The sequence below is a fragment of the Solea solea genome, chromosome 12 (assembly GCF_958295425.1).
Source record: "Solea solea chromosome 12, fSolSol10.1, whole genome shotgun sequence".
NCBI lineage: Eukaryota > Metazoa > Chordata > Actinopteri > Pleuronectiformes > Soleidae > Solea > Solea solea.
Window position 1 is genome coordinate 2,035,733 of NC_081145.1, and position 23,306 is coordinate 2,059,038.

Sequence of the window (23,306 nt, forward strand, 5' to 3'; positions counted from 1 at the left end):
AGATGGCGGCTTTCTTGTTCGTTTTAGAGCTTAGGCTGCTTTGAATTTTTTGACCGTCCTGACCTAAGGAACGCGTGAGTACCAAGTTTAGTGCATGTACATTAAACGTGCTCCTCAGGAGGACAAGTGTTAGGGGTTATAAGAGTTTTGCCTTTTGTTGTGAAGAATATGAATGAACGCCAACTTTGGCGCCCCCTATCTCAAAAACCATGCGACATTTTGAAAAACTTTTAATATCTTTAGATCCTCAACTTGTCCACAGTGACCTCACAAAGTTTGAAGGGGATCCCATTAAAGCTCTATGACAAGTGCGTTCACATACCATTGGTGCGAAATGGCCAAAATCTGCCAAAAATGTACATTCAATCCAAGATGGCGGCTTTCCTGTTCGCTTTAGAGGTTTGGCTACGCTGACTTTTTTGACCGTCTGGACCTAAGGAACGCGTGAGTACCAAGCTTTGTGCATGTACATTCAACGTGCTCCTCAGGAGGACAAGTTTTACGGGTTGTAAGAGTTTCGCCTCTTGTTGTAAAAAATATTGATGAACACCAACTTTGGCGCCCCCTATCTCGTACACCGAGCGACATTTTAAAAAGCTTTCAGGAACTTATGCTCGGCAACTTGTTCACAGTGACCTCACCAACTTTCAAGGTGATCGCACAAAAACTCTAGGACTAGTTCATTCAAATATCAGGTGTCATAGTGTCTGCTGTCACCAGGAGGTGCTGTTTTTGAAAGTGAATATTTTCATATAGGCGTCTTCACGGGCGGACTATCATCAATCCTAGCAAGTTTGGTTCAGATTGGACTCAGATTCGCAAAGTTGTAGCAGTTTGTTTTTTTGTCACAAATATCTGACTTTGCAGTGTTACCATGGCAACACCGTTGAACGATTTGTTATCATATTAAGCACGCATCATCTATCATGTGTTTTGATTGTTTTCACAAATTTTGGGTTTGATACGATTAACTATGTAAAAGTGATTACCGAAATTGTGTACTTTTTGTATTTTCTGTTACCACAAGGAGGCGCTGTCCTAAAAATGTACGGTTTTTTCACAGACTTCTTCAGCAATGGGCAATCATCAACCCTAGGTAATTTGGTTGGGATGTGACCTTCTATCGCAAAGTTATAAGAGTTTTGTTGCCTGTGGCGAAAAATTTAAATTTTCATCAACTTTGCCGGCCCCTTTCTCGTACGCCATGCGACATTTGAACTAACCATAAGCATCGTAAGCTCCTGAACTTGTCCACAGTGACCTCACCAAGTTTGAATGTGATCCCATGTAAGCTCTAGGACAAGTTCGTTCAAATACCGATGGTGCGAAATGGCCAAAATCAACAAAAAATGAACTTTCAATCCAAGATGGCGGCTTTCCTGTTCGTTTTAGAGCATAGGCTACGCTGACTTTTTTGACCGTCCCGACCTAAGGAACGCGTGTACCAAGTTTCGTGCATGTACATTAAACATGCTCCTCAGGCCCACAATATTTAGGGGGTGGAGCAGTTATTTGTCCCGCCCACTTTCATTTTTTTACGCACATTCCCCGAAACACTAATAAACGTAAATTTACACCAGGTCTGATGCGCTTGCAAAAATTGGTGAGTTTTGGGGCATGTTCAGGGCCTCAAAAAGGCGATTCATTTGGTAGGCGGAATAATAATAATAAGAAGAAGAATAACTCTAACGATTTCAATAGGGTTCTTGCAACCAAGTTGCTCGAACCCTAATAATTCTAGCGATTACAATAGGGTTCTTGCAACCAAGTTGCTCGAACCCTAATAATCTTAGCGATTACAATAGGGTTCTTGCAACCAGTTGCTCGAACCCTAATAAGAAGAACTAGTACCGCAAGCGGTAATTGACGGGTTCGAGCTTGACGGCTCGCGAGTCCCCGTGCGTCCACGTCGCAGCGCGAGTCCTCTTCCTCATCTTCCGTTCATTCACCGCTTGTGGTACTGGTTATTTTCAGCTGCATCCCCGCGCAATGTCAGGTGTGTCCTTTTAAAATGGCCGTCTTCCTGTTGGGTGAAAGGCGTGTCCGTAAACGTGTTTAGGGAAGGTACCTTGACTTACAGAACAAGTTTCGTGTGGATCGGAGAATGTCAGACTTTACTTCCTGTTTCGGGAGTTGTACTTCCTGTAAGGAGGTCATCCTTTACAGACATGTTCAGGGCGGGTCTGAGGTCTGAGGTCTAACAGTGTGATTTCGTCTATAAGTTGTTATTTTTGTGAAAAACAACTGATGGTATCAGAATTGAAGCTGAATTTTAGAAATAACTAGTTATTTTTGTGATAGAACATCTGATGGTATAAGAATTTAGGGTGCATTTTCTCTTTTTTCCCTCTGTTACTTTTTCTCTCTTCCCATTTTCCCTGTTTTTTTTTTCCTTGGCCCCTCTTGCAGTACCTTTTGCCCCATCTTTCCCTTTCAGAGCAGCATGAGAAACTGTAAATGTTAGATTTGATAGATTTGTAGGCAAATGCCTCCATCATGTGGCGAACAAAGGTTACTGCACTGACGAACTACTCAGTAGAGTGGATCCTGTGTAGTGTTCTTATGTCAACACCATTGAACGATTTGTTATCATATTCAGCAAGCATCATCTACCATGTGTTTTACATGTTTTCATTCATTTTGAGTATGATACAATGAAATTTGTTAAAGTTATAAGGGAAATTGTGAACTTGTATTTTCTGTTACCACCAGAAGGCGCTGTTTTCAAAATGTACAGTTTTTGCATAAGCATCTTCAGCAAGATCCCATCATCGATCGTCACTAGTTTGGTTAAGATCTGACCTTCCATCGCAAAGTTATAAGAGTTTGTTGTTGTAGCGAAATACCAGACGTCATATTGTCTGCCGTCAACAGGGGGCACTGTTTTTGAAAGTGAATATTTTCATATAGGCATCTTCAGGGATTGACTATCATCAATCCTAGCAAGTTTGGTTCAGATTGGAATAGCATTCGCAAAGTGGTAGCAGTTTGTTTTTTGTCGCAAATATCTGACTTTGCAGTGTTGTCATTGCAACACTGTTGAACAATTTGTTATCATATTAGGCACGCATCATCTACCATGTGTTTTGAATGTTTTCCCAAATTTTGAGTTTGATACAATGAAATTTGTTAAAGTTATAAGGGAAATTGTGAACTTGTACTTTCTGTTACCACGAGGTGGCACTGTTTCCAAATTTACAGTTTTTGCATAGGCATCTTCAGCAAAAGCCCATCATCGATCATCACAAATTTGGTTAAGATCTGACCTTCAATCGCAAAGTTATAAGAGTTTGTTGTGTGTTGCGAAATACCAGACTTCCTAGTGTTTGCCACCACCAAGAGGCGATGTTTTCAAAATTTACAGTTTTTGCATAGACATCTTTAGCAAGGGCCCATCATCGATTGTCACTAGTTTGGTCAATATCTGACCTTCCATGGCAAAGTTATAAGAAATTGATGTGTGTTGCGAGGAATCGTGATTTTCGCCAACTTTGCCGCCCTTCTTCTTGTTCGCCGTGATACTTAATGAAAAGATTTTGATACCTTTGGATCCTCAACTTGTCCACAGTGACCTCACAAAGTTTGAAGGTGATCCCATTAAAGCTCTATGACAAGTGCGTTCACATACCATTGGTGTGAAATGGCCAAAATCTGCAATACATTTACTTTCAATCCAAGATGGCGGCTTTCCTGTTAGTTTTAGAGCATAGGCTGCTTTGAATTTTTTGACCGTCCCGACCTAAGGAACGCGTGAGTACCAGGTTTAGTGCATGTACATTCAACGTGCTCCTCAGGAGGACAAGTTTTTGGGGTTATAAGAGTTTTGCCTTTTGTTGAGAAAAATATGAATGAACACCAACTTTGGCGCCCCCTATCTCGAAAACCATGCGACATTTTGAAAAACTTTTAATAACTTTAGATCCTCAACTTGTCCACAGTGACCTCACCTAGTTTGAAGGTGATCCCATAAAAGCTCTATGACAAGTGCGTTCACATACCATTGGTGCGAAATGGCCAAAATCTGCCAAAAATGTACTTTCAATCCAAGATGGCGGCTTTCCTGTTCGTTTTAGAGCTTCGGCTACGCTGACTTTTTTGACCGTCTGGACCTAAGGAACGCGTGAGTACCAAGTTTCATGCATGTACATTCAACGTGATCCTCAGGAGGACAAGTTTTACGGGTTGTAAGAGTTTTGCCTTTTGTTGTGAGAAATATGAATGAACGCCAACTTTGGCGCCCCCTATCTCGAAAACCATGCGACATTTTGAAAAACTTTTAATAACTTTAGATCCTCAACTTGTCCACAGTGACCTCACAAAGTTTAAAGGTGATCGCACAAAAGCTCTAGGACGAGTTCATTCAAATACCAGGCGTCATAGTGTCTGCTGTCACCAGGGGGCGCTGTTTTTTAAAGTGAATATTTTCATATAGGCGTCTTCAGGGCCAGACTATCATCAATCCAAGCAAGTTTGGTTCAGATCGGACTCGGATTCGTAAAGTTGTAGCAGTTTGTTTTTTGTCACAAATATCTGACTTTGCAGTGTTGCTGTGGCAACACCGTTGAACGATTTGTTATCATATTAAGCACGCATCATCGAACATGTGTTTTAAATGTTTTCCCAAATTTTGAGTTTGATACGATTAACTCTATAAAAGTTATTACCGAAATTGTTTTTTTTTGTATATTTTGTTACCACAAGGAGGCACTGTGCTCAAAATTTACGTTTTTTTCACAGACTTCTTCAGCAATGGTCCATCATCAACCCTAGGTAATTTGGTTGGGATGTGACCTTCTATCGCAAAGTTATAAGAGTTTTGTTGCCTGTGGCGAAACATTAAAATTCTCACCAACTTTGCCGGCCCCTTACTCTTACGCCATAATACCTATTGAAAAGATTTTGATACCTTTGGATCCTCAACTTGTCCAATGTGACCTCACCAAGTTTGAAGGTGATCCCATGAAAGATCTAGGACAAATCTGTTCAAATATCATTGGTGTGAAATGGCCAAAATCAGCAAAGCATTTACTTTCAATCCAAGATGGCGGCTTTCCTGTTAGTTTTAGAGCATAGGCTACGCTGACTTTTTTGACCGGCCCGACCTAAGGAACACGTGTACCAAGTTTCGTGCATGTTCATTAAACGTGCTCCTCAGGACCACAAGTTTTAGGGGGTGGAGCAGGTTTTTGGCCCATCCACTTTCACCAGGGGGCGCTGATTTTGACTTGAAATATTTTCACATAGGTTTGTTCAGGGCCAGACTATCAACAATCCTAGCAAGTTTGGCTCAGATTGGACCAGGATTGGCAAAGTTGTGACAGTTTCTTTTTTTTTGTATTTTCTACCACCACCAGGAGGCGCTGTTTTCAAAATTTATTGTTTTCGGCAATATAGTCGCCTTTAGCAACTACCCATTATCAATCATAGGAAGTTTGGTTGGGATTGGATCTTCCATCGCAAAGTTATAAGAGTTTCGCTTTTTGTAGTGAAAAATAGGAATTTACACCCACTTTGGCGCCCCCTATCTCGTACACCATGAGACATTTTAAAAAACTTTTGATAACTTAAGTTCCTCAACTGGTTCACAGTGACCTGACCAAGTTTAAAGGTGATCGCACAAGAACTCTAGGATTAATTCATTCAAATACCAGAGGTCATATTGTCTCCGTCACCAGGGGGTGCTGTTTTTGAAAGTGAATATTTTCATATAGGTGTCTTCAGGGCCGGACTATCATCAATCCTAGCAAGTTTGGTTCAGATTGGACTAGGATTCGCAAAGTGGTAGCAGTTTGTTTTTTTGTCGCAAAAATCCGACTTCGCATCGTTACCATGGCAACATCATGTAACTCTACGCCATCATATTGAGCATGCATCATCTACCTTGTGTTTAGGGGGATTTTTACCAATTTTGAGTTTGATACGATAATCTCTGTAAAAGTTATTCCCGAAATTGTAAAAGTAATTTTTTTTTTTCATTTTCTGCCACCACCAGGAGGCGATGTTTACAAACTTGACAGTTTTTGCATAGGCCTCTTCAGCAAGGGCCCATCATCTATCGCCACAAGTTTGGTTAAGATCGGACCTTCTATCGCAAAGTTATAAGAGTTTTGTTGCCTGTGGCGAAAATCTTAAATTTTCACCAACTTTGACGCCCCCTTTCTCGTACGCCATGATACTTATAAAAAAGTTTTCAGGAACTTTAGATCCTCAACTTGTCCACAGTGACCTCACCAAATTTGAACGTGATCCCATGTAAGCTCTGGGACAAGTTCGTTCAAATACCGATGGTGTGAAATGGCCAAAATCGCCTCTGTTTTGGCGTGCAATCCAAGATGGCGGCCTTCCTGTAGGATTCACAGGGAAGTTGTCATCGACTTTTTTGACCGTCCCCACCTCATGAACATGTGTGCCAAGTTTCGTTCATGTACGTTAAACCCAAGAGCAGATGACCTAATAGAAGTTTTTTGCGTCAGTTTTTAGCCCCGCCCTCTTCCATTTTTTGACGCACATTTCTTGAAACACTGATATACGTAATTTTACACCAGGTCTGATGGGGTTGCAAAATTTGGTGAGTTTTGGGGCATGGGAAAGGCCTCAAAAACGCGATTCATTTATGGGAATAATAATAATAAGAATAAGAATAATCTTAGCGATTACAATAGGGTTCTTGCGCAACCAAGTTGCTCGAACCCTAACTAGTACCGCAAGCGGTAATTGACGGGTTCGAGCTTGACGGCTCGCGAGTCCCCGTGCGTCCACGTCGCAGCGCGAGTCCTCTTCCTCATCTTCCGCTCATTCACCGCTTGTGGTACTGGTTATTTTCAGCTGCATCCCCGCGCAATGTCAGGCGTGTCCTTTTAAAATGGCCGTCTTCCTGTTGGGTGAAAGGCGTGTCCGTAAACGTGTTTAGGGAAGGTACCTTGACTTACATAACAAGTTTCGTGTGGATCGGAGAATGTCAGACTTTACTTCCTGTTTCTTAATTTAATTTAATTTAATTTAATTTAATTTAATTTAATGATTAAGTGCAATATAGGCTGTGGTATTGGTATTGGTATTGGTTCAATATGTGCAATAATTGCAAGTTTTAATAAACATTGAACCAGCCCAGCCCTCCCCTTTGTTATTTTTGCCCCCCGTGTATTTGACTTTGGCATTACTGCTTTATAGACATGTTCCTGACGGGTCTGAGGTCTCACATATCAAGTTTCAAGTGGATACACCAATCCCTGTTAGAACAGCATGAGAAACTGTAAATGTTAGATTTGATAGATTTGTAGGCAAATGCCTCCATCATGTGGCGAAAAATGGTATTGCATAATTGAATCGCTCAGTTTAGGTAATCCTTTGCATTTTTGCCAGGCTACACCTTTAAACAATTTCTTCTCATATTAGGCACGCATCATCTACAATGTGTTTTGTTTTTGTTCACAAATTTTGAGTATGATGTGAAGAAGTGTGTAAAAGTTATAAGGGAATTGTGAATTTGTTGTATTTTCTGTTTCTACCAGGAGGCGCTGTTTTTAAAATGTACAGTTTTTGCATAGACTTCATCAGCCATGGTCCATCTTGAGACCCTAGCACATTTGGTTGGAAAAGGACCTTCTATCGCAAAGTTATAAGAGTTTTGACTGAAACCTTTGCAGTGTTGTCATGGCAACACCGTTGAAGGATTTGTTATCATATTCTGCACACATCTTCTACCACGTGTTTTAAATTTTTTCTCCTATCTTGAGTTTGCTACAATAAATTCTGTAAAAGTTATATGCGAAATTGTGATTGAAATTGTGAAATGTGTTGTATTTTCTGTTACCACCAGGAGGCGATGTTTTCAAAATGTACAGTTTTTGCATAAACATCTTTAGCAAGGGGCCCATCATCGATTGTCACTAGTTTGGTTAATATCTGACCTTCCATGGCAAAGTTATAAGAGATTGTTGTGTGTTGCGATGAATCGTGATTTTCGCCAACTTTGCCGCCCTTCTTCTTGTTCGCCATGATACTTAATGAAAAGATTTTGATACCTTTGGATCCTCAACTTGTCCACAGTGACCTCACAAAGTTTGAAGGTGATCCCATCAAAGCTCTATGACAAGTGCGTTCACATACCATAGGTGCGAAATGGCCAAAATCTGCTAAAAATGTACTTTCAATCCAAGATGGCGGCTTTCTTGTTCGTTTTAGAGCTTAGGCTGCTTTGAATTTTTTGACCGTCCCGACCTAAGGAACGCGTGAGTACCAAGTTTAGTGCATGTACATTAAACGTGCTCCTCAGGAGGACAAGTGTTAGGGGTTATAAGAGTTTTGCCTTTTGTTGTGAAGAATATGAATGAACGCCAACTTTGGCGCCCCCTATCTCAAAAACCATGCGACATTTTGAAAAACTTTTAATATCTTTAGATCCTCAACTTGTCCACAGTGACCTCACAAAGTTTGAAGGGGATCCCATTAAAGCTCTATGACAAGTGCGTTCACATACCATTGGTGCGAAATGGCCAAAATCTGCCAAAAATGTACTTTCAATCCAAGATGGCGGCTTTCCTGTTCGCTTTAGAGGTTTGGCTACGCTGACTTTTTTGACCGTCTGGACCTAAGGAACGCGTGAGTACCAAGCTTTGTGCATGTACATTCAACGTGCTCCTCAGGAGGACAAGTTTTACGGGTTGTAAGAGTTTCGCCACTTGTTGTAAAAAATATTGATGAACGCCAACTTTGGCGCCCCCTATCTCGTACACCGAGCGACATTTTAAAAAGCTTTCAGGAACTTATGCTCGGCAACTTGTTCACAGTGACCTCACCAACTTTCAAGGTGATCGCACAAAAACTCTAGGACTAGTTCATTCAAATATCAGGTGTCATAGTGTCTGCTGTCACCAGGAGGCGCTGTTTTTGAAAGTGAATATTTTCATATAGGCGTCTTCACGGGCGGACTATCATCAATCCTAGCAAGTTTGGTTCAGATTGGACTCAGATTCGCAAAGTTGTAGCAGTTTGTTTTTTTGTCACAAATATCTGACTTTGCAGTGTTACCATGGCAACACCGTTGAACGATTTGTTATCATATTAAGCACGCATCATCTATCATGTGTTTTGATTGTTTTCACAAATTTTGGGTTTGATACGATTAACTATGTAAAAGTTATTACCGAAATTGTGTACTTTTTGTATTTTCTGTTACCACAAGGAGGCGCTGTCCTAAAAATGTACGGTTTTTTCACAGACTTCTTCAGCAATGGGCAATCATCAACCCTAGGTAATTTGGTTGGGATGTGACCTTCTATCACAAAGTTATAAGAGTTTTGTTGCCTGTGGCGAAAAATTTAAATTTTCATCAACTTTGCCGGCCCCTTTCTCGTACGCCATGCGACATTTGAACTAACCATAAGCATCGTAAGCTCCTGAACTTGTCCACAGTGACCTCACCAAGTTTGAACGTGATCCCATGTAAGCTCTAGGACAAGTTCGTTCAAATACCGATGGTGCAAAATGGCCAAAATCAACAAAAAATGAACTTTCAATCCAAGATGGCGGCTTTCCTGTTCGTTTTAGAGCATAGGCTACGCTGACTTTTTTGACCGTCCCGACCTAAGGAACGCGTGTACCAAGTTTCGTGCATGTGCATTAAACGTGCTTCTCAGGCCTACGCGTTTTAGGGGGTGGAGCAGTTATTTGCCCCGCCCACTTTCATTTTTTAACGCACATTCCCCGAAACACTAATAAACGTAAATTTACACCAGGTCTGATGCGGTTGCAAAAATTGGTGAGTTTTGGGGCATGTTCAGGGCCTCAAAAACGCGATTCATTTGGCGGGCGGAAGAAGAAGAAGAAGAAGAAGAAGAAGAATAACTCTAGCGATTACAATAGGGTTCTTGCAACCAAGTTGCTCGAACCCTAACTAGTACCGCAAGCGGTAATCAACGGGTTCGAGCTTGACGGCTCGCGGGTTTCCCTGCGCCCACGTCGCCGTGCGAGTCCTCTAGCTCATCTTCCGTTCATTAATTGCTTGCGGTAGTAGTTATTTTCAGCTTGGACTATTTTCAGCGTCCATGTGCTAAGTTAGAGGGCACTTCCTGTTTAAAATGGCTGACTTCCTGTTTTGTGAAAGGTGTGTCCGTAAACGTGTTCAGTTCAGGGACGTTCCTTTGACTCACATATCAAGTTTTGTGAAGATTGGACAATGTTAGACTTGACTTCCTGTTTCGGGAGTTCTACTTCCTGTAGGGAGGTTATCCTGTACAGCACATATGTCAGAATCAAGGCCCGTGAATGAGTTATCTCTGGCTCGCGGGATGATATTTAATTACTATTAAAACCGGCTTTCAGTATTATGTGCCCTCAGCACCATCATACTACAAATCCCAAGATGCACTGCGAGTGCCCGCAAGCGAGCGCGATCCCGTGTCATCCTTCATGAACAGCATCACAGTCACAGTGGAGGACTAAACATCGCCGTCAATTTTCATCTCCCTCTCCCCCAAATAGGCAAATAGAAAGGTAGACGCTGAAAACATGGGGTTTCAAGACAGGTGGGAGGCAGAATAATGTTCACCGAAGTAAATGGAAAGCCTGTGTGTCTTGTGTGTGGAGACAGTGTGTCGTTATGAAAGAATATAACTTAAGAAGGCACTATGAAACATGTAACTGTTTTGCACTTTTTCAAGTTTGCACTAACTTCTAATTTTATTAGACAGACATTGGTGAGGATCAGAGCAGCACACTGATTTGTTTTGTAACACATGCTGTTTCATTTTTGCATTTATCTTGCCATTGAGCTTTGAAGGAAAATAACATTTTGCTGTTTACCTGTTAAAAAGAAGGAAAAATGTTTTCAATTTGTTACTGAAAGAGCCTTGAGAAAATATTGCAACTGATTTTATTTATGTTTTGCTTAATTTAATTTAATTTAATTTAATTTAATTTAATTTAATTTAATTTAATTTAATTTAATTTAATTTAATGATTAAGTGCAATATAGGCTGTGGTATTGGTATTGGTATTGGTTCAATATGTGCAATAATTGCAAGTTTTAATAAACAATGAACCAGCCCAGCCCTCCACTTTTTTTTATTTTTGCCCCCCGTGTATTTGACTTTGGCATTACTGCTTTATAGACATGTTCCTGACGGGTCTGAGGTCTCACATATCAAGTTTCAAGTGGATACACCAATCCCTGTTAAAACAGCATGAGAAACTGTAAATGTTAGATTTGATAGATTTGTAGGCAAATGCCTCCATCATGTGGCGAAAAATGGTATTGCATAATTGAATCGCTCAGTTTAGGTAATCCTTTGCATTTTTGCCAGGCAACACGTTAAACGATTTCTTCTCATATTAGGCACGCATCATCTACAATGTGTTTTGTTTTTTTTCATAAATTTTGAGTATGATACAAAGAAGTCTGTAAAAGTTATAAGGGAATTGTGAATTTGTTGTATTTTCTGTTACTACCAGGAGGCGCTGTTTTTAAAATGTACAGTTTTTGCATAGACTTCGTCAGCCATGGTCCATCTTGAACCCCTAGCACATTTGGTTGGAAAAGGACCTTCTATCGCAAAGTTATAAGAGTTTTGAGTAAAACCTTTGCAGTGTTGACATGGCCACTCCGTTGAAGGATTTGTTATCATATTATGCACACATCATCTACCATGTGTTTTAAATTTTTTCACCTATCTTGAGTTTGCTACAATAAATTCTGTAAAAGTTATATGCGAAATTGTGATTGAAATTGTGACATGTGTTGTATTTTCTGTTACCACCAGGAGGCGATGTTTTCAAAATTTACAATTTTTGCATAGACATCTTTAGCAAGGGCCCATCATCGATTGTCACTAGTTTGGTCAATATCTGACCTTCCATGGCAAAGTTATAAGAAATTGATGTGTGTTGCGAGGAATCGTGATTTTCGCCAACTTTGCCGCCCTTCTTCTTGTTCGCCGTGATACTTAATGAAAAGATTTTGATACCTTTGGATCCTCAACTTGTCCACAGTGACCTCACAAAGTTTGAAGGTGATCCCATTAAAGCTCTATGACAAGTGCGTTCACATACCATTGATGCGAAATGGCCAAAATCTCCAAAAAATTTACTTTCAATCCAAGATGGCGGCTTTCCTGTTCGTTTTAGAGCTTCGGCTACGCTGACTTTTTTGACCGTCTGGACCTAAGGAACGCGTGAGTACCAAGTTTCATGCATGTACATTCAACGTGCTCCTCAGGAGGACAAGTTTTACGGGTTGTAAGAGTTTTGCCTTTTGTTGTGAGAAATATGAATGAACGCCAACTTTGGCGCCCCCTATCTCGTACACCGAGCGACATTTTAAAAAGCTTTCAGGAACTTATGCTCGGCAACTTGTTCACAGTGACCTCACCAATTTTCAAGGTGATCGCACAAAAACTCTAGGATTTGTTCATTCAAATATCAGGTGTCATAGTGTCTATTGTCACCAGGGGGCGCTGTTTTTGAAAGTGAATATTTTCATATAGGCGTCTTCAGGGCCAGACTATCATCAATTCAAGCAAGTTTGGTTCAGATCGGACTTGGATTCGTAAAGTTGTAGCAGTTTGTATTTTGTCACAAATATCTGACTTTGCAGTGTTGCTGTGGCAACACCGTTGAACGATTTGTTATCATATTAGGCACGCATCATCGAACATGTGTTTTGAATGTTAACCCAATTTTTGAGTTTGATACGATTAACTCTGTAAAAGTTATTACCGAAATGTTAATTTTTTGGATTTTCTGTTACCACAAGGAGGCACTGTGCTCAAAATTTACGTTTTTTTCACACACTTCTTCAGCAATGGTCCATATTCAACCCTAGGTAATTTGGTTGGGATGTGACCTTCTATCGCAAAGTTATAAGAGTTTTGTTGCCTGTGGCGAAACATTAAAATGTTCACCAACTTTGCCGGCCCCTTACTCTTACGCCATAATACCTATTGAAAAGATTTTGATACCTTTGGATCCTCAACTTGTCCAAAGTGACCTCACCAAGTTTGAAGGTGATCCCATGAAAGATCTAGGACAAATCTGTTCAAATATCATTGGTGTGAAATGGCCAAAATCAGCAAAGCATTTACTTTCAATCCAAGATGGCGGCTTTCCTGTTAGTTTTAGAGCATAGGCTACGCTGACTTTTTTGACCGGCCCGACCTAAGGAACACGTGTACCAAGTTTCGTGCATGTACATTAAACGTGCTCCTCAGGACCACAAGTTTTAGGGGGTGGAGCAGGTTTTTGGCCCGTCCACTTTCACCAGGGGGCGCTGATTTTGACTTGAAATATTTTCACATAGGTTTGTTCAGGGCCAGACTATCAACAATCCTAGCAAGTTTGGTTCAGATTGGACCAGGATTGGCAAAGTTGTGACAGTTTTTTTTTTTTTGTATTTTCTACCACCACCAGGAGGCGCTGTTTTCAAAATGTATTGTTTTCGGCAATATAGTCGCCTTCAGCAACTACCCATTATCAATCATAGGAAGTTTGGTTGGGATTGGATCTTCCATCGCAAAGTTATTAGAGTTTCGCTTTTTGTTGTGAAAAATAGGAATTTACACCCACTTTGGCGCCCCCTATCTCGTACACCATGAGACATTTTAAAAAACTTTTGATAACTTAAGTTCCTCAACTGGTTCACAGTGACCTGACCAAGTTTAAAGGTGATCGCACAAGAACTCTAGGATTAATTCATTCAAATACCAGAGGTCATATTGTCTCCGTCACCAGGGGGTGCTGTTTTTGAAAGTGAATATTTTCATATAGGTGTCTTCAGGGCCGGCGTATCATCAATCCTAGCAAGTTTGGTTCAGATTGGACTAGGATTCGCAAAGTGGTAGCAGTTTGTTTTTTTGTCGCAAAAATCCGACTTTGCATCATTACCATTGCAACATCATGTAACGATACGCCATCATATTGAGCACGCATTGTCTACCTTGTGTTTAGAATCTTTTAACCAATTTTGAGTTTGATACAATCATTTCTGTAAAAGTTATTCCCGAAATTGTAAAAGTAACTTTTTTTTTTAGATTTTCTGCCACCACCAGGAGGCGATGTTTACAAACGTGACAGTTTTTGCATAGGCCTCTTCAGCAAGGGCCCATCATCTATCGCCACAAGTTTGGTTAAGATCAAACCTTCTATCGCAAAGTTATAAGAGTTTTGTTGCGTGTGGCGAAAATCGTGAATTTTCACCAACTTTGACGCCCACTTTCTCGTACGCCATGATACTTATTAAAAAGTTTTCAGGAACTTCAGATCCTCAACTTGTCCACAGTGACCTCACCAAGTTTGAACGTGATCCCATGTAAGCTCTGGGACAAGTTCGTTCAAATACCGATGGTGCGTAATGGCCAAAATAGGCCAAAAATGGCTGTTCAACCCAAGATGGCGGCCTTCCTGTAGGACTTACAGCGGCGCCAGCACGACATTTTTGGACCGTCCTGACATGCTTAACATGTGTACCAACTTTCGTGCATGTACGTGAAACACGAGAAAAATCGGCCTGATGAAAGCTGTTTTTCATTTTCGTAAGCCCCGCCCTCTTCCAATTTTGTACGCACTGTGCCCGAACTACTTTCAGACGTAAATTTACACCAGGTTTGATGCACTTGCAAAAATTGGTGAGTTTTCGTGTATGGGAAAGGCCTCAAAAAGGCGATTCATTTAGAGGAATAATAATAATAACTAGTACCGCAAGCGGTAATGAACGGGTTCGAGCTTGAGGGCTCGCGAGTGTCCGTGCGTCCACGTCGCTACGCGAGTCACATTTGACTATTTCAAAGATGTCATCCCCCTACCTTTGTTCTGACGGCGTCAATATCTGCCACCAACGCCTACAACACACAATCTTAACCCCTCACCATTGGCACCCTTCACCTAACCTTGTTCGTCCTGACGGTCTTGGGATCCCAATGGTTCTATGAAGAGACCCCAGAGGATTTTCAGAGAAAAAACTAAAGTGAAATAAAACATGAGTATATTTGTCATAAAAATGGGAAACAAGATATGTAGTATAATCATAGTTAGAAGGATCAAATTTAGATACACATTTCTAATATCATAAAAAATACATTAAAGTGTGTCATTGTTGGTGTGCTGGTTCAGTCTGTTGCTGAATGAGCTGATTGAGGATGATGTGTTCAGAGAGTTTCTGAATCATTAGCATCACAGTCAATGCTTTATATACAAAGCTGTGTTTTTCACACATTATTCAAGCACATCAGCTTTGCCATTGTTCCCTTTACCTGTGAGCCGCCCTGCACATCAGGTTGGTTTGTTATTCATATGAACAGCAGATGCTCACATGCTCCTGTTACAGGTTGTAATGCAGTGTTCTGACTGAACACAAGTTTCAATGTGTGTAACCTTGTTTTAAAACAACAATACTGAGCTTGCTAATAATAATGTAGCCATAATGTTTCGAAACGCACAGTGGACTATTAAATACAGTGTCCAGCATGATAAAACCCCAACTTTTTGTGGGCCAATCAGAATCAGAACACTTTATTTTCCTTGGGTGAATTTTTTTTTGTCGTCTAAATGCTCCATGCAAAGAAAAATAGTTATACAGCAGTGGAAACAAGGCATAAGATAAGGATATAAATAAACAGGTAAATAGGCAATGAGATGGAATGAAATAAAATATTAAATAAAATAATACAATAATCAAGTAGACAATCTGGAAATGGAAACAATATACAAATATTAAGCAATGAAGTGAGAATGAGTATAGTTTGTTTTGTTTTATAGATAACCATAGGAGTCTGATCATCAAGTAGTTACTGGTTTTGTTTTGGCCGGTCACAAATGAAAACCATGCTAAAGTAAAGGAATTGGAAAATGATTTTCTTATTTTCACATTTGGAGGAAAAAAAGTCATGACAATAAATGCTACAGACTGGAAATGACTTACACTTGTGTTCAATTCTTATAACCAGTTTTTGATTGGTGCATTTTAAACCACGCCTCTTTTCCCCTAACTTGTCTGTGATTCGTCTATAACCACGTCTGTCAGGTAAAACTCAGCTCTGTTAGGACAGTGCCCTTCAGTTGTGTAGTTTCTACACAGCACGTGGTTCTACTTGGCCTTGGCTTTCAGTGGACTGCACTTGAGCGAATTTCATCTTTTTCAAAGTCTCTTTAACGGTTAAAAGGTCTTTCTTCTTTGTGTGTCCTGGACTTCATCAGCAGAACCAGCGGATAATTTTAGGTAAGTGCTGTTGGCATATCAGTTCAAATAGCTCTTTGTTTACATGGCCAGAGAGAACGATGCCAATGAATAGATTAATTTAAAAGAATGTAATCACTGTTTTTGCTTTCCGGTGACCTTGTCTTTGTTTGCATCTAGCATGGCTTTAGAAATGGTTAACATGTTAGATGCAGTTTGTCTTTATACACGGTTCAAAGCAGATGGGAGTAATTTATATAAGTCTCATTATTTGTATCACAAATACCGTTTGTGGGATGTGTGTTTTTGTCGGTTTTTGTTTCAGTTTTTATGTTTGAACAATATTTTTGCGGTGTCGCATGGATGTATTTTATGCTCTGCATAGAGCATAGCCCTTGGGCAGGGGCAGTGATGTTACCCATCATCATGCCCAAGTTTCATTTGAGTCCACCACAGTCACACACCAAAAGAACTAGTTATTCCATTCCACAGCTGTAGACTTTTCCATAGCCCACGAGCGAGGATCTCGTGGGTGACAATCTGTTTTTAAGGCGTAGCATTACGTCTGAAACTTATTTTGACAATCGGTGGTCATGTAATCATGATGTCACGTGTGTTTTTTCCGGGTTAGTTGTCCTGGAAACATGAAGTTCTGCCAGTGCTGTGGTGTTTGTGGATCAGGGTGAAAACAACGACCAGAAATCAAAACAACATATTACTGTATACCACCAGTATGTGTGAAAACACTCACTCTGGCTGTAACTGTTGTTTAGTCCTAAATTTATACTAAGTTTATTAAAAATAGTATATTATGGCTGTAAATTAGTAAGTACAGTTGGTACAGTAAACCAGCAGATTCATGATCATATTATTAGGAACAATAAGAACGTGTACAAGGTGATACAGTGTGGGACTGTGGTTGTTTGATTGTTTGTGTGAGAATTTCGCAAAACTGTACTGACTGTGTTTGGGGGGGGTGTCAGGTAAGTGTTGGGAATTGCCTCAAAAGTAGACAAAGCTTGTCTACCTTTAAATGGTGTGTGTAGAGATAGGTTCCGCTTGTTGAACTGAATGAGGATGATGTGTTCAGGGAGTTACCAAATTATTAGCATCACAGTCAATGCTTCATAGACAAAGCTGCGTCATTCGCACATTATTAAAGCACATCAGCTTTGTCATTGTTCCCTTTACCTTGACCAATTATGCTTAAGGACCTTAACAGCTTAGCAATTGACCTGCACATCAGGCTGGTTTGTTATTCATATTGCTCCCCTTACAGCTTATAATACGAGCTTCTGATTGAATACAGGTTTGGATATGTGTAACATTTGCTTTTTAAAACAACAATACTGAGTTACCTAGCTAATAATAATGTAGTCACATAACGTTCTGAAAACACACAGTGGCTTATTACAGCATGAGAAAAACATTTTGGAATCCCTGGAAACACTCACTCTGGGTACTGCACCTAGGCAGTAGCCAGTTAAAAGTAATTGTTATTAAGTCCTATATTTATACTAAGCTTTATAACCATAAATTATTATTAAAGTACACTTGACATAGTAATCCAACACAGTTATGATCATATTATGAGGAACAATAACAACATGCTGGAAGTGTAACAGTCTGTAACTGTGTGTTTGAGTGCTTGTATGGGAATCTCACAAAAGGGAGTAAAGGGAGTGATGTTGTAATTGTGCTTTTTACAATTGTATGTGTTTTTTTGTTTTTTTTACAGTGGATTGAATTTCCAGGGACGTCACAAAGTTACAGAGGAACAGGAATTGGTTTAAATTATTTCGTTCATTTAATACAACTGTTTTCTGGTATATATTTTACTGTTTCTGTGTGAGTTTTTGTATTTCTATTGGTTAGGTGAAGATGCCTCGCCTGAAGAAGCACAACCGTTCCATCGCGGCCAAGAAGAGCATGGAGGAACGCCTGGCAGCAGTGGTGGCATCTGTGCCTCTGGTCCCCACCACTTGCTTCCCACCACCAACACGTGGTCCCTCACGTATGTGTTCACCTGTTTTCTTTAAATTCTTTGGAGAGTGCATGTGGTCAGTGTCTTTAATGTATTTTGTACGTGCACAATGTATTTGGGTGATGTGTTCTTCTATTTTAATGTTTTGTCTTTTTATCTAGGTCATGGTACTGGTCGTCGCCACCGTGTGAGCACCTGGCCAGTTTCACCCCTGACTGGCAGGAGTCACAAGATGATCATCCCAGCCGAGTCACCTGACAAGAAGGTATTGATTTTGAATTTACAAACATAATTATTTATGTGAGGCGTAGTTATTAATGTTCTTAAATAAATCTTTTCTATTGTTATAGTTTGTTCTTTTTGTCGGTGATTCCCACCTGCGCGCCATTGTTGATGGCCATGTGAAGATTTCGCACAAGCAGCTTTCTTTTGGTCTCATGTCAACGCCAGGGGCTGACGCCAAGGACCTGAGGACTGAGATGGTGAGTGCAGTCCTTCCCAGGACACCTGACCTTGTTTGTGTTCTTGCGCCCAGCAACAACTTGACTAAGGGGACTTTGGATCAGGCTGCAGTGGACTTTGAGGAGCTTCTCACCAGTGCCTTGTCTCGGTGGCCGAAGGCAAGATTATTTTAATATGTTCACGTCTTTCCAATCATAATTAATGTGGCTTTATAGGCTGTTGTAGATAATTTCTTTTTATTTCAATGCATGTTTGTGATTATTATATTGCTTGTTTTTAAATAATGTTATGTGTTGTTATAGTTGTTTGTCCTGGACTTCCCTCCGCGCCGGAACGTGGATCAGGACTTGCAGGAACTTTTTCGCCAGGAGTTTCACCGTGTGGCTGCACGCAAGGGTATGGACCAAAAATATTTAGTTCAGTCTAATTCAAGTTGTACGTGTCATTGGCTTTTATGGCATATGGAGAAAGATCATTTCTGTCACATTCAGAATGTTTTTAAATTAATATGATGCAAACAGATTTTATTTTATTTAAACAAACATTATATTTGTTTGTTTAGGTGTGAGGTACTACTCTATTGCAGAGTTCTTTCCTCTCAGCCAGCGTGACCTGTGGAGTTGGGATGGGGTAAGTGGAAATTATTTGTTTATTGTCCTTTCTTACCTTTACATATATACTATTTTTTTTTTCAGAGTTTGTTAAAGCACTGTATAAATGAAATGTGTTATTATTATTATCATCATTATTAATAAGTTGATCAGACAAAGTTTGTTTTGCAGATTAGCAACAGTATTGACAGTGCTGTTAATTTGAGTTTGATCTCATATTTTTGCAGGTGCACCTGAGTGATGGATCTGGGATGAGGACGCTGGTGACATTGCTATGCGACAAATCCAGTCTGGAGCTAGCGATGGCTGTTGCACAGGAGGAGTCGCGTAGCATGTTGCCAGCTGTTCCTGCTCCTGCTCCTCGTCTGGCTCCGAGGTTGGTTGTGGTTGGAGAGGCCCGCTCTCCACGTCCGTTGCACAACCCATTGGATTGGAAGGTGGTTGAACCACGCAGGACGGTAAATGAGTTGCACACTTTGTGTTTTAGGAGAAACAGAAACATTTCCAAGCAATTCACTGCACAAATGGTCAAAATGTACATGTATAAAATTATATTTTTCATTACAGGGGAGCAGCTCGCCCCCTAAGGGAGGGAAGGTTCAGCTCAGGGTATGTTTTGTTTTTTAATTCACCTTTTGATATCTATGTTTATTGATTGATGTATCTATCTGTATGTTTTCTCAACGGAAGTTGTGACTAAAATTCTTTCTTTTTTGTCTCACAAGGATTGTTACATCCCTCTCACTCCTGTGTGGTTCAGCCCACCAATGTTGGAGATGATGGACAGTGTCCGTCCGGGCAATCTTGATCAGAAGGAGCCCAGTACTTCTGCCAAGGGACCAACGGTAATGTGCATGCAAGAGTGTTTATTAGCCAATGATTCAATTTGGAAAAATGAACTGTCAAGACTGATGTCATTATTTGAAGTTGTTGCAATTTAAGCATTTTGTTATTATTCTTTTAGGGGGTCAAGCGTCCTAGGAGCCCTTTTGCTTCAAAGAAGAGCTGTGGGAAACAGAAGGTTTGAGACGTTGTATTTGTTTTCTAGTGTTTGGCAGTAAATTGTGTAAGAACATGGAAGTAATTTGTTTGCTGTTTTTTTTTCTAAGGTCAAGGTGGAGGAGTGGCCTGAACTTCCCAAGGCTGTGTCGGTAAATGCACATTGTGTGAAAGTTGTATAATTTTATGAATGGATTATGCAACACCTTGTTATTTTATTCATACTGTAAATTGGAAGGGCTGTGGGAACCAGCTGGTTGAGCGTGTTACATTTTATTTCTGGTGTTGGGCAGTAAATTGTGGAAGAGCATGCAGTTAATGTGTTTGCTGTGTTCTTTTTTGTTTTTGTCTCAGGTGGAGGTGGGGGATTGGCCTGGAGTGCCCAAGGCTGTGGAGGTAAGGGCAGATTGTGTGAATGTATATAAATGTATTCTGTTAAACAAATGTCACTGTTTATATTAGTAGTTGATGGTCAAGATTGACTTGCATATGCAAATGTTGAATTTTCCAATATTTGATTCCCTGAAAAGTATCACAAGTCCGGGCTGTTATAAATGTACAGATACAGCTGTGTTACAATGTGTAACAAGATTTTTTTTTTTTTTTTTCATCAGGAGGTCCCTGTGGAGCGTCCCCGCAGACGCATTGTCTTCAAGAAGAGGTGTACTTCTCAGCAGGTTTGTCATTATTTAGATTATGATTTTATAAAGAATTTAGTTAGTGTTGATAGTGCTCAAACATTGTGGCAGCTGTAACATAGTGATGAAGTTATTGTGAAGTCATGGTGAGTCTAACATTCAGTGTGTTTTGTAGCAGGTTGCAGCTGCAGATGTTGTGGAGGTGATGAGTGGACCATCACCTGTGACCATTGAAGACTGTCCCCCTATGCACAGCTCCCCAGACCTCATCCAAAGTAAGGTTGCTGCTAATGTTGATACTTTGCCGGTAACGTTTGATGCTGGGTCTGTTAGTTCAGGTGAAGAGGAGATCATAGTGGTCTCTGATACAGACAGTGAGGGTTCCATTTCTTTTGGGTGGACTGATACATTGCCATTAGCGCAAGGTTCACGGTCTGTTGGGGCAGGTATAGATGAGGTCACAGTGATCTCTGATACAGACAGTGAGGGTTCCATTTCTTTTGGGTGCCTTGATACTGTGCCGCGAAGTTTTGGGGTGCGTTCTGTGAGGGGATCCTTTCATCAGGGGGATCAGCGTTTTAAATATAGAGGTGTACAGTGTATGGCAGTAAGTTTGGCTGCCATGGCAATGCATAAGACCAAGAGTGTGTTTTCTTGGCATACGAGACATCTGGACGATGCTGTTGTTTGTGGTGACAAGATCTACACATCTTTGCGTGACAATAACTTGATTTGTGGTGGGCACAATATCCCATGTATTCCAGAGTTACCAAAGCAGTTAGATAGACGTGGCCATAGTTATGAGTTTGAGTATGGTGACTTTGTGACTGGGGATGTCAATGTGGTTGAGGGAGAGTTTATTGATGCAGGTGTGTGCACAACTCTCAAGGACGGTTTGAAAAAGATGTGTATGGAATATGACACATGCTTTTTCACATTGTTATCCCGTACTTGTGGGATTATTAGGGAAGGAGAACAGTTTGCTGTTGTTGACTCTCATGCATGCAGTGCAGATGGGATGGTGCATCCCAACGGAAAGAGTGTTGTTGTGTATTTTAGTAGTCTTGAACACTTGATTCAGCATGTTAGCTGTTTTGCTGCAGGATTCAGAGGGACACAGAAGTTGTTTGAGATTGCTGGTGTTCGTGTCACTGTCAAAGTAGATGGTGGTGCTAGCCAGTCATCTTCATGTAAGATTGGTGCAAAGCGCAAGGCTACTACAATGCCTACTCGTACTTCAAAGAGGGTTAAAAGGAGTGATCCAATTGATTCAGATGTAGCATTTGTTAGTGAGGTTACAGTTAAGGAGTTGGTGTTTAACCCTGTTCGCAATGATGTAGCTCGAACTTTATGTGACAAATTACATGTTGAGTCAGAGAAAGTCGATGATGTGTTTTCAATAGTTGGTGTGTTGGGGGCTCCGTGCAAAAAGGACACAATAGTTGGTGATGGCAACTGTTTTTTTAGATCAGTCAGTCAAGCTGTGTGTGGTTCACAAAAGAATCACAGGAAAATTAGATTAGCTGTAGTTAAACAATTAGAAGGTAATGCTGTAGCTTATGAGAGCATTTTGAGAAGTGAGTTCTCGTCAGTGTCAGATTATGTCATTAAGTCAAGGATGCGTTATGTCGGCAGTTGGGCGACAGAGGTTGAGATTCAAGCAGCAGCAGATTGTTTAGGAGTTTCTATTTTCACTTACATGGGTGATCGCTGGCTTGAATATAGTTGTAAGAATAGCCAATTTTCCAGTCAGGCAGTGTACTTAGAACATGTCAATGGTAACCACTATGAGACTGTTGTTTGTGTTCATCAGCCACAGTCACAGTTTTGTTATGGTTACTGCAAAGTAGGTGAGACTACAACAGGCTACAATCTTAGACCGCACAGTGAAGTACAGGCACAGGCAACAGGCAAGATGTGTACTTCTAATGTAAACTATCAGTTTTCCAAATATCTGAAAAGTACATATGTTTTCAAAAAGAAAATTCATTATAGAGAAAATATGCTAGAGAAGTTGAAACGTCGGGAATGGTCTAATGTAAAATACATGCAAGATTTCACCTATAGAAGGAAAAAGAATGACTTAAGTAAATTAAAATATACAGAAGATGTCAGCCTTAGAGAGAAGAAGAAGAATTCAAATAAAGTAAAGTACACACAAGATGTTAGTTATAGAGAAAAAAAGAAGCATTTAAATAAAGTTAAGTATACACAAGATGTCAGCCATAGAGATAAAAAGAAACAGATGAGCAAAAATAGGTACTGTTTAAATGTGAGCTACAGACAGAATAAAAGAAGGAGTAGTGTAAGAAAGTACAATAGTAATCCAGATTTTCAGGAGAGTGTTAGAGCAGGGAACAAATTGAAAAAACAGCTATTGAAAGACAAGGCAGTAGATTTTGATTTTGTCATGGAGCAGTTCTTGTCTAAAGTGAAAGATGGACCAG

At 40.3% G+C, this 23,306-nt stretch overlaps 2 protein-coding genes and 1 long non-coding RNA gene across 3 annotated transcripts in view; all 3 read left to right on the forward strand.

Moving 5' to 3' along the window:
* The window catches only part of LOC131469959 (uncharacterized), a 34,691-nt gene extending 16,487 nt beyond the window's left edge, over positions 1–18,204 (forward strand). The window contains exon 16 of the mRNA XM_058645430.1: positions 18,041–18,204. Coding sequence (XP_058501413.1) covers positions 18,041–18,204 — 164 coding nt within the window. The remainder of the gene's footprint in view (positions 1–18,040) is intronic.
* On the forward strand, positions 17,747–20,249 carry LOC131469960 (uncharacterized). The gene is made up of 8 exons (XM_058645432.1): positions 17,747–18,414; positions 18,500–18,769; positions 18,914–19,007; positions 19,174–19,241; positions 19,450–19,680; positions 19,790–19,831; positions 19,948–20,067; positions 20,187–20,249. Exons 1-8 carry the CDS (start codon positions 18,259–18,261, stop codon positions 20,247–20,249), a joined length of 1,044 nt encoding a protein of 347 aa, XP_058501415.1. The 5' UTR covers positions 17,747–18,258.
* Positions 20,250–20,339: 90 nt separating this feature from the next.
* LOC131470681 (uncharacterized) lies at positions 20,340–20,877 on the forward strand. Its single transcript, XR_009241912.1, has 3 exons — positions 20,340–20,373; positions 20,576–20,617; positions 20,836–20,877. It is a non-coding gene; the product is annotated as an uncharacterized LOC131470681 (long non-coding RNA).
* The last annotated feature ends 2,429 nt before the right edge of the window (positions 20,878–23,306 follow it).

Coding starts and splice junctions, on each gene's coding strand:
- LOC131469960 (XM_058645432.1), top strand. CDS start 18,259: ATGTATTTGGGTGATGTGTTCTTCTATTTTAATGTTTTGTCTTTTTAT. Junction 18,415..18,499: donor CCGAGTCACCTGACAAGAAG/GTATTGATTTTG, acceptor CTATTGTTATAG/TTTGTTCTTTTTGTCGGTGA. Junction 19,242..19,449: donor ACCTGTGGAGTTGGGATGGG/GTAAGTGGAAAT, acceptor ATATTTTTGCAG/GTGCACCTGAGTGATGGATC.